At 35.9% G+C, this 12192-nt stretch overlaps 1 protein-coding gene across 1 annotated transcript; it reads right to left on the reverse strand.

The window, feature by feature from the left end:
* Positions 1-3081: 3081 nt before the first annotated feature.
* Positions 3082-9163, reverse strand: LOC128103861 (prolactin-7B1-like). The gene is made up of 5 exons (XM_052728505.1): positions 8999-9163; positions 7947-7985; positions 5797-5904; positions 3817-3996; positions 3082-3288 (listed from the first exon to the last, which is right to left on the reverse strand). Exons 1-5 carry the CDS (start codon positions 9161-9163, stop codon positions 3082-3084), a joined length of 699 nt encoding a protein of 232 aa, XP_052584465.1.
* Between the last annotated feature and the right edge of the window lie 3029 nt (positions 9164-12192).

Below are 12192 nucleotides of genomic sequence, written 5' to 3' on the forward strand. Positions count from 1 at the left end.
GTTCTAAAATTTAAGGTACTTTTAGGTGATCATAAAGTTTAGTATCCTAACACTATAGATTCATTGATAGTAACAAAGTATACCTACATCATCATAGTATCAAAGCACACCATGCCTTTTGAAGGTTTTCTTTTATTTAGTCTTTCTTTTTTTTACTCCTTCCCCCAACATTCGATTTTCTCAATTTCATCCATTGTTTTCATTTTCTATTTATTAGAATTCTATCTAGATGGTCTCTTGGTATCTGGAAATCTTTGTAAATCTCTGATGCTTGGAAATAGAACCCAGCAATCCACATTCCTCTAGGAGCATCTCACAGTGTGATGGGTACATTTCTTAGGTGGCTTAGACATATATGACAAGCTGAGCTCCCATCAACTAATCATAACTCTGAGGACTGAAGAAGTCAAATATCAGATGTTTTGACTAATTGTATTGGATGACTATTAGGATTAATGTCCTACTCAGGAACATCTGAGTGAATGAATCTAAGGGTGTTGTTCCTAGACAAAAGTACACAATGGATTCAAAAAAAAGGGAGAATGGCATCTCATTCCTCAGGTGATGAGTGCTAATTAATTTAAGTTGCTAAGATAGCTTGTATCCATATGAACAGCAGGAGAACAATGTTGGTAGAGACCTCAATGGGGAGTCAGCAGTGATATAATGCTATTGCTTCTTGACTATTCTAGTAATCCTGATGCAGAAAATCCCCACGTCCTCTCATCAGAAAGATCACTTTGACCACTGTTCTCTAGTACTATGGATTTATCATAAAGGAAGCAATGCCAAAGGATGTAAAGGACAATGCTAATGTCAGAACTGTAGGTAGGAAAATTCAACAAAATATCTTTGGTATTCTCCTAATAGGTGTCCTTGGAAAGCACCAAAGTGACCCATGGGAGAGTCAGTTGCCACTGAGAGGAAATAAAATTGTGATCTTATCTAAAATAGGTCTTTCATATCACTATGTAAGTTGGAGATAAGAGAAATTTTCATTTCCCCTAATCCTCCACCCCATCCTATACAAATCAAAGAAAGGACTGTATATGGAGCAGGAGGAAGAAAAGGGAAATTGTTGGACTGACCTTCTCTGAATTTAATGGAGTGTGACTTGATTCACAAGAGTATAATGTTAATGTCTTAAGTAATTGGAATTTGAGCTGACACTAAACCAAAGAAGGCTTGTTAGACTCAGGAGTAAAGAACACATGAAATATGTGTCAGAAGATGCTGAGGAGAAGTAAGAAATGTGGAGGTTTTGTTGTTGTTTTTTGTTTGTTTGTTTGGTTGGTTGGTTCACAGTTTGACCGTACATCATGAAGCAGATATTTCATTGAAATTGAAATCAAGAAGAAAGATGAGTGCTCATCTCTTAGGGCCCATTCTGAAGCAAGACTGATTTTTCTATCTTACAAAAATCATTTATTACTTACTTTTCTCCACCTAACAATGGAGCCTTATTAGATTTCCCCGATTCTATGTCAGAAAATTGCAGTAAAATTTTCTCTTTTTGGTTTCATGGCCTCATTAGCCATTGGTAGTTGTCTAGATCAAGGTGTCAGCCCACCAGGAGGTAATGCCCTGATGGGTGAATCTCCATTAGACAAGGCCCCTAGAACTCACACCCCAGGATGTCTTTTGCTTTTGCTGTGCCTTTACATGTTTGCTGCTGCTATGGCCTGCCAACAAAAGAGTCAGCTATGAAAAAATACTTTCTGCTTGTTCATGTTCTGTTAATATGTAACAAGTTACTTAAATATAAATGTATATGGGTTATTGGGGTAACTTTGTTTTTAATCATGTAAGGGAGATTTAAAAAATGTGTTTTTACCTGTACTCTGTAGGAATTTAGCAGAATGCCTGTATGGGGTAGATGTTAGAATGCACAGCTGTTTTTTAGAAGTACCTTGACCTTAAAGAATCCTTGTGTAAGACAGTGATTGTTTTGCTGGTGGGGCTTTGCAGTCATCTCATGACTTTGGTCACAAGAGACCTCAGGCACACCTGAGGCTCTTGTATTACTGTGTATTGTACACAATGCATAATAAAGAACTAGAGTCATGGAAGCATGTGATGCTCTCCTTCAGTAAGACATGTAAATTAAGATTAGAGACCTTGGTATGAGGAAATACTTTGTGTAACAATCAATAAATACACCTTGGTATGGCTGTTCAGGGTTCAAGTCATCAGAAGAGGTTAGACCTTCCTGCTGTCACATGGGTCTTAAAATTTCATCTTGGAGTTTCTTTTTTTCTTCAACTAGTAATGGAAAAACACAGAAAGAACACACAAGAATAGAGAATAAAGAAAGAAATCATCAAGCGAGAGTTTGAGTGTCTTTTTCCCTAACCCCCTAAGATAAAACAAAAATCTAATACATGCTGATGCTGTGGATTTCCATTTGAGCCCTATGCTGCTGGAGGCTGCCCCCCCAGGCACTGATACCTCTTCATGTCATGTTACTAATATCAAAACAAACTCAAATTCTATTATATGTACAATTCCATGGTAGAGACTTGGAATTCATGAACTTACCATGTATGTAAAGGAGATAGGTGGCGAGAGAGGGTGGGAATGAGCTGTTATCAGTAAACCACTGGGTATTGACTATGTACAGTCAACCTTCCATGTGTTGCTAGTGTTGGGAAATTGGATTTTCACAGGGGCTGCCTGCTTTCTCTTGTCAAGATGGATCCTGACTTTTTCCCAAATAATGTTTAGGGACCATGAAAATCACCAAGATTATTACCTCCGAGATGATTTTAGGAACAAATATTGTTGTCAAATAAAATCTGTCTTGCTTTTTTATATGATTTTCTAAGTCATCAATGGAAATTTTTGAGGATTGACTGAGTGAAAATAGGAAGAAGCCAATTTCATCATTTGCTAATCAAACATCTATTCTTTCTGTTAGGAGGGGGTCCATGCTACTGATGTGTTTAGTACTAAATGAATGAAAGATATTAATAACTGTCGCATTATACATCGACATATTTAAAGCACTATTTTGTTTTTGTTGAGGCATGTTACACTCAAGCACACATGCAAAAATCATTAAAAATGGATCATTAAAGAGTATCAGTCCTCTAAGTTGTAGCAGATGTCACCATGAACATGTACACACCTCAAGAGTCTGAGATAAGTGTTAACCTTATCTGTGTCAACACGAAGGCAGTAGGACAATTTATAAAGAGCAAAAAAACGTGATTTTTCCTCCACTGATTGTAAGGATGCAAGCTCTGACCAGACAGGGTACTCTTCATTTCCTTCCATTTCAGGATGAACCTAATGACAAAATTAATAGTCACATTATTACTGTTTGTGTTGGATTGTCCTTTTCCCTTTTAAGTCTTGTCATCAACATAAATCCAGAGTCAGAATTGTGAATTTTCATGTGTCAAAGCCTGGATACCATGTATCCTTCTGGTCATCTGAAAACTAGAAGAAAGACTCAAGTATATATTTTCTCAGATGAAACTGATTCTAGACAATGCATATTCTTTTGTGAAAAGTTACATAGAGGATCAAAAAATGACACTTGTGTTTGTGCAAGGCACAACTGAAGGACTGGTTGTATCATCTTTCTCACTTTAGATGCACAGAGGCCAGGAATGGTAGATAGTTGAGAACAACTCACTTTGCCAGGAAAGGTACTGCCTTGGTGACTATGAGGAAGAGCTCTATCAATTAGTGGCCAGGCTACAGATAAGACTTTGTGTATAAACTGTGTTCTTGCAGAGTGAAGTGTTTCAAATGCTATCGTTCTCCACATATGTCACATCATTCAAGGAGAAAAGTAAGAAGACTGCTCACCCTGCTGACTATCCTCATGATGCTCTCCTGAAGCTCTTTGTGTTTTACCTCAATATCTTCAACTCTCGATAGATTATCATCAGGGGCTCCTGGCATAGCACTGAGTTCCTCTAGTAAGTGGTGTAGAGGGTTGTTCCAGGCATGTAATATGCTGAGTATCAGTTTCAGAAAGTCTTCAAGCTATGCAATAGTAAGTAAGCAATCATATTGACATAAATGAAGTTGGTTGTGATGCATTGCATTTTTATTTTAATCAGAAAATCATAACTAAAATGTACGTTTGTAATTTTGTGGATATATAGAATAAATTTTGTAGATGAAAATTATGTAGAACTGTGAATTTCAACAAATTCATCTATATTTTGCTAAATAATACATTATCTTAAATAGTAACTTTTTCCCTAATAAAATATTATGTTGTTTTTATTTTATTTTCCTACTGAAATTGTACCATTTGAACCCACTTTAGGTCTTGCCTATAGTATTGTGTCCAGAAGAAATCAAAACTTTGTTGGGATTTGGTAGGTACCCAAAAGACCTGATTCAGAAAGATAACTGTGACGAATGTCAGTGGCATATGGCTCAAATCATTTTCAGTCAGATTTGTAATAATAAGGAGATGGTTCACAATTACACTCAACTAAGATGGTTAGGTTTTAGGGGATATGAAAACAAAGATTTAATAAAGAAATCATGTTGTACATGAATGTGCTTTCTTCAGTCTACTTCACTCTCTGTCCTTGCCTCTAGCAGAGCAGTCCATCTGTCAGCATGAGCAGATGAAGATCAATGGCACAGTGTTGCCTTTATTACTAGCATCAGTGGAAACCTCAATGGAGTTTGACTTCCCAGTGTGTGCCCTCTGCCAGGATCATACATGAAGCCCAGCTGTGATTTCAAATACTTGCTGTGTTGATATCTGTAAGCAATTCTGTGGTAATAAATATAAAGTCTAGAAAGGTATGACACAAACTTTGTGAAGGAAAACATATAAAGATATGAAGGAAAAGACCATACCAAATGGTGACAAATCCTGGGAGCAGTGAATGCTTGACTTAGAGGAACTACAGACTCCCAATGTTACTGGGCATGCTGGTGGTTAAAATTCTGCATTAACCTCCCACATCTTCACTTCTTATTTCTCAGCTAGTGTGATAATATTCCATTTTGTGAGGACACTGGAGTGAAGTCAATGTAACAGTTTATGAAGTGTCTACCAATGCCAGGGAAGAACGTCATTAAAATACTACTCCTTCCTCTACCTTCACTTCTCATTATTACTTCCACATAATGTTCAAACCAAATCAGTTCATGATAAGTTATGGCAAAGGTCATATGGGAATGATCATATCAATTATAAGTTATAGCTGCCATAATAAGATGATCTTTCCAACATTTTTGAGGACATGGTTTCATTTGGAGGAACATTAAATAGTACTTGCGTGATCCTCATGTTTGAGTCCTTTCAGTAAAGCCATAGGAAAAGTCCATAAAACAGAGAGTAATAACACATTCGTAAGATGCAAACATGGAATCAGGAGATTCTTGAGAATTAAGAGGAGCTGATTTAATGGTCAGTAGTATAAAATATTGCCAATAAGGTAGCATTAGTAATATACAATAAATATAACTACATTTTCATTCTTATGGATATACATGAATGTATATATAAACACAGATACCCAATTCAGGTCAATCTCCTACAGAATAGTAAATAAAATTGGTAGCCAGATATTGCTAAACTAGGGTTATGTAAATGGACAATTTATAACTCAGCTACAAAATTGTTTCATTATTAAAACTTTATTTTCTTATAATTCATCAACTATGTAATATGATTTTGTATCATTGCTTACTCTTTCAGCATTTCCTTGTAGGGGTGATTATAACACATATATAGTGCTCATAATGACCTACAGAACAGCTGATCCAGTATACTACTTGAGCTCCTTAGGATAAAACCGTGGACTGAGGACTCACTGAGATCTTTCTGGCTTCCTCTTTTGTTTCTGGGGTGTTGAGTGAAAAAGTATGGCAGCTGTTCAATGTCTTGAACATGAATTCTTGGTCTTTGAGTAATCCTAGTGTCTGTATATGTTAAAATAGAAACTGAGTTAGTTGTAGTTCAGTCAATGATCCATGATCAGAATATGAATGCATTTAATAAATGTGTAATTTTAAATGTGAGTGTTAAATAAACCTGAAATTAAGGAAGAAAATGCCTATTTTACCTACTCTTTTCTCTTTAGATACAAAATTTCAGTTTCTTTTCATCTAAGTGTCTAGCCTCTGAATCACTTCCTTTCTCATGGTTCCTGTGTATCCCCATGCTTCTCAATATTTATGTTTTGAAGTGAGGTCCTTTAAATAACAAAATAATTAATATTTTAAAGCTCATTTTACTCTGGGATTTGAGTTAAAACTCATTACTCTCCTGTTTTTTTGTTACTCAAAACTGATGTTTCCTTTAACAAGATATTGTTAAATTAGACAATTCTTTCTATTGATGCTGAATATATTTAATTATATCTGGCAAAGTTAATCATAAATACTGAGTGGAATTGTGTTACTGTTGATATAATAGTTATCAGGTCTAGTATTTTAAAAACGACTAAACAAGAATAAATTAAAATACAAAAATATGATTTAGTATGTATATTAAAACTTTTATTTAACTATGCTATTTTTCAATATATTATTTAAAATAATAATCAGATATTTTGTGAAAGTTTAATGGATCACTAGGAAGTATAGGCAGTTAATGGCTGTAAAATCTAGAAACACAAACTGAAAGAAAAACATGTGAGTAAAAATAAATTTATTGGCTCCAATGAGTGACTTTTATTACAAATGTTGAGATATATTTTCTGCTTGCCATTTGTTGGATTGAGGTCTAATTTATTTTCTCATCATTGAACTAAATAACTAAATGTCCTTGTACAAATAAAACACAACCATCAAGCAAAGATAAACTACTTACTTCTTTTTCCCCTTTTATTACTAACTTTTTTAATATAACATAATTTGATCATATTCTTTACCCACTCTCAAATAATTATAAATCCCCCCTACCTCCATACCCACTTAGCTCTGGTTTGCTCTTTTTTTTGTCTCTTTGAAACAAAATAAAAAACAAAACAAAAGAGTAGAAATAAAAAGAAACAAAAATAAGATGAAAAATATCAAAACAATATTCCTCCCAAACACCCCAAACTCAACAACATAGAGTCTGTTTTGTGTTGGTCAACCACTTCTGGTTTGAGGCCTCTCCTGCAGTGTGGTTGATTTACCCCATTACACTCCATCAGGGAAATCAGATTCTTCCTTTCCCATCAGGCATCAATTTCAAATAGTTTCTTGGTTAGGAGGGGCACTTTGTGGCCCTCTCCTTAAGACTAAGTGATTTATGTTGAAAAGGAAAAAGAAAGATCATGAGTTAGAGGTGTAGGGCCACTCTAAGAAACAGTTTCTGCTAGATACAACAAGGAGATACACATAGTAACTCACAAAAACTATGCCTACTTCTAAACCAGTCCTCCGGTTGAATAAACTCTATTAAAAGAAATATATATATATATTCTCCTAGCATTAGGGGGCTTCTAAAAAGCTAATCCATCAATACCTGATAAGGTTTCAATTTATGCTAGCTCTTTCAATCCATGGAATGTAATACATAACAATGAAATTCTCATCTCATGGAATATCTGCAGTATACTCAATAAAAATGGCAGAGGGGACTGCCTCCAAAAAAGAACAGCAGAGTTCTTCACCTTGGACACATCTTAGACCTCTCTCTCTCTCTCTCTCTCTCTCTCTCTCTCTCTCTCTCTATATATATATATATATATATATATATATATATATATATATATATAATTTAATATAAGATTGTAGGAAGATAATTTTACCAAAAACCTGAGATTTCTCTGCATCTATTATAAATCAGAGATTCCCTACATGGTCCTACTCTTGTTCTACTATTCCTGACTGATATTTCCTTTCTTCTGGAGGTATACTATTAGAAATTTGGCTCATGGTGGTTTCTCATCTAATTGTAGTGCAATCATTGGCTCCAAGCTTTTTTTTTTTTTTTTTTAAGAAAAACTATCTGAAGTAGGGCAAGTACTTACAATATTAAGGAACATGTCTGACGAGAAGGCATTGGTGCTCTGAAACAAGAGGAATGAAAGAAAAATTTATAAGTAAAAGATAGCATGAGTGCATACTTATTGCAATTGGAGAGACACTTTTTGGGATGTCTATTGGAGCATTCAAGCCTTTTCCTTCCTTGGTCTTGACTGTTCTTGATCACATAACATACAGTTATTAGGAAGAGAGAAACTGTTTGTCCAGCCACCCTATTGTCTAAGCGTTAACTTTAGGAATGCATTAGGAATGTTTTAAAAAGTTTCCTAGCACTTATGGGTTTTAGAAAAGCTGCTGTGGATATCGCTCTGTATAAATAAAATGCTAATTGGCCGGTAGCCAGGCAGGAAGTATAGGCGGGACAAACAGAGTAGAGAATTCTGGGAACAGGAAGGCTGAGGCAGCAGACGCCAGCCCCGTCCAGGGAACAGCATGTAACAGGCACACAGGTAAAGACACAGAATATGTGGCAACATCTAGATTAACAAAAATGGACTGAGTGTAAGAGCTAGATAGTGGTAGGCCTGAGCTAATGGCCAAGCAGTTTTAAATAATATTAGCCTGCATGTGTTTATTTTGGTCTGAGGGCTGTGGAAATGCAAGGGCGCAGGAGCCGGGTGGACACAGGAAAACTTAAACTACAAAAACCTATGACTTTTTTCCCATCTTGAATCTATTGTAATTTAATTTACTACTATTCTATTCACCTAATTCATGGCTGTGCACTTGATTAAATAACTGTGCTTCCTTAATGAAGAAGGCAGTAGACTTGGCCTCCTACAAGCAAGATCAGGAAGTGGGTGTTCTAGAAACTTTTTTTAAAAAAGTGTTTATTCTTTTAAGTCATTTGTTTGTAATTCTTTAAGAGGTCATGAATTTCTTTCCCTGCTTCTTGGAGACAGATGCTTGCTTTCACATATGAAGGTGTAGTACCTGAATTTTAGCTCATGAAGATTTCTGTTAGATTGTAATGCACTACCACTACTGTTAGGGACATCTATTGTTGAAAGATACCTGGGACCAGTGAGGTACGTACGAATAGCCTTCGAATTTCTGTAGCAAGCTCACTGATGGTCTTGGACAATATGATAGCATCATCAAAATGGTCTTTGAGGGACACTTCACCATTGCTAAACACACTGGTATCCATGGATGCAGAGGCCATGTTCTCCCACAGGAGGAGGCTTGACACCAACAGCATCTGAGTAGTCCCTGATATACAGAAACAAAATCTCTGTTGAGATCCATATTTCTGTTTCTTGCTTACAAAAGCACCTTTATAAACTCTGCCCGGTCTCCTCCATGATACAGTTCCCTCATATCCTGCTGTATTAAGGAATAACCATATTATACGGTAAAAATTAATTTTGTTACTACATTACATTGACATATTTGATGTAGCAAAATTTTGGTTGGCTATCAGAAGCAACATTGAAGTTTTTTAACATTTGACCATAAGTTAATTCTAAGTGAGTGTTTTCAAATCATTCACCATGGATGATTTAATTTTGAGAATTTATGCTGAACTTCAGTGGTCTTATTCTCCAAGGCTTTGTCTCTAACTCAGCAAGCAGTGTTTGCATTTGTCAAGGACAGTACACTATCTGTTTGTTGTATCTTCATACCCAATAAGAGTAAAGACATGATTACTTAGTTTTTAATAATAAAAGTCATGAGAATTCATTAGTCATGAAAGCATACTGTATGCTGGATTTACTAACTCCCAATAAAGCCATGCTATTTTACCAAAGTCTTAGGTTGTGTTTTCTGTGAAGTCGAGCTTTACAATAACCTATGAGAAGGGTGAGCCTATGTAATATCATCAAACTGTACTGATGAAAGAGAGTCTTCCAAGGTTATGTGATTTTTGCTAAGCCCTATTAATCAATGCTGAGAGGCAGAATGCCAACACTATGGACTCTCTGCCCCACATGGAACTTTATGTAATAGGTAGCTGTTTCAGCTCTGACTTGGAAGTACTACCCCCAGTGGTAATTGTCACGTCTACCTATGACCTGCCCCTGAGGCAGGGCTGAGATGGGAGCCTTAAGACCCGAGATCCAGATGTGTCAGCTCTCTTGGTTCTTAGTGATCTTGGATGCTGGATGGTAGACCAAGCAGAGTTCTCCAGAGTACCCAGGTGGACTGCACCTCACCTCTCCTGGAGCCTGTAACTAACCCCTTTACTAGTTGTAAGTTACCCCAACCCTTGTTTGGACTCTCTGCCCCATGTGGAGTTTTATCTTTGATCACATGAGTACGGAAGTCCTAGGAATCTTCATTTTATCTATGTTTCTTGTTCTGTAAAAATATTAGCTTTATATTTTTGACAATGACGACTGTTGAATTCCTCCCTAATTTGCTGAATCATTAAACAGATAGTGATAAATCTATAACATACCAACAGTTACACTCTTAACAAAAAAGAATCTAGATATAGAATCCAAGTTAATATCACTTTTTACATTTTTTGACACTACCCATAAATAATTTGTAAAAAAAGAAATGTGACTCTCAGTAGTCTAAATAATTTTGATGATGCATTGAATATGTGCTCAGGATATACGAGGCCAATGTTAAAGATTTATGCCTAAAGAACACCTAAACTCAAATGTTCACAAGTAAGTGGATCTAAACATTTTGTACATGAAATTTTACTAAGCGTTTCTTAGGTAAATAGCTAAGCTATTAGTAGATAAACTCCTATTATAGACTTTCATTTTTCATGAATATTTTGGTTTCAGACATTATTTTATAAAATTACGTGTATTTCATATATAAATATAAATTCAATAGTTATCTATCTCTCTTTAGATACATGCATATGTATATATGTATAAGTGTACTATCCAATTTCACCTGAAGCATTTCCGTAATCTAATTTGAAGTGAAGTAGAAAAATGTTTTTGTTCTCTATTTCATAAAATACGTTTTGTAAAATTCTGTTTTGCTGTTCTTGTCACCTACAGAACTTTAATACCAGCAACTGTTAATAAATATATTGTTGCCATTCAAATAACTTCATAACTCCCGATTAGTCAAGGATGTAAGAAATGCATCTGCTATCTTTGTCTATTCTAGGCCTCAGCACTGAAAGTTTTAAAGGTTAATTCAAGAGGTCAAACTCATGTTTAACATGCAAGAAACAAGAAAACCTTTCCTTCTTTCTGAGTTGTGACAATTTGAACATACTGACTCTTGTGTTCCCAGTAAATTACCATTTCTGAATCTCAGCAAAATCAACCTTTGAACTATAGTTTTTTTTTTTTCTAGAAACTGTCATGGCAATTGAAGGTTTTTAAGCATCATCCATGGTTTCTAACCATTAGAATGCCTTTCTCTAACCATTAGAATGCTTTAGAGTATATGGGCATTTATGTGTGCATTCACATGAGTACAAGTATGTATATAAGGCAAAGAACAACTTCAGGGGTTATTTTTAAATATCAGCCACACTTTCATTTTATAATTGCTGAGATGAAATCTCACTCTCCTGGAACTCCCTAAGTAGACTATGTTGACTGGTCAGCCAGATTCGAGACCAATCTGCCTCTGCTATCCCAGCACAGAGATTACAGACTACTACATCTGGCTTTACCCATCCCATTTCCTTCATCACTTCAAGTAAGATAAGGAATACAAGTTAATTATTGCCCTTGACATAAAGAAAAGGGTCCCCATGTTGTGAACCTCTGTAAACAGTGTCTCCTATAACCCCATGAAGATTCCTCCTAGACTGTAAAATTTCTCCTAAGCTTGGTCCTGTGTTACTTGAACAAATATACATGTCTGTTAACACAAGACGTCTGAGACAGGACTCTACCAAAAGGATTCCATCTCATAGCCAAATAGACAAGTCTGTTAACACAAGATGTCTGAGACAGGACTCTACCAAAAGGATTCCATCTCATAACCTCAGAGAACTCACAGACTGATCAGATTTATTCAGAGCATGAGTGAGAGCTTACTTACAGAAGCATGGTTGAGTCAATGACAGCTGCATCTCAGAGAAGTTCTACCACAGTAAGTGGGCCACTGGAGAAGGCTGCTGCCCTGGAGTTCTAATCTCTGTTTGCTTTCTACCTCCTATGTACTCTAGCAGATTGCTGCAAGGCCACTCACAGCTGTAACAGGAAGGAAACAAGTTTTATAATGCTGGGTATTTTTCCAATGACCCTCCTGCTTCTGGAAATGTTAGTAGTGTTATCACTGTCATCACAGAATTGTTGT

This window comes from Peromyscus californicus, unplaced genomic scaffold (genome assembly GCF_007827085.1).
Source record: "Peromyscus californicus insignis strain IS unplaced genomic scaffold, ASM782708v3 Scaffold_8__1_contigs__length_139910024, whole genome shotgun sequence".
In the NCBI taxonomy this organism is placed as follows: Eukaryota; Metazoa; Chordata; class Mammalia; order Rodentia; family Cricetidae; genus Peromyscus; species Peromyscus californicus.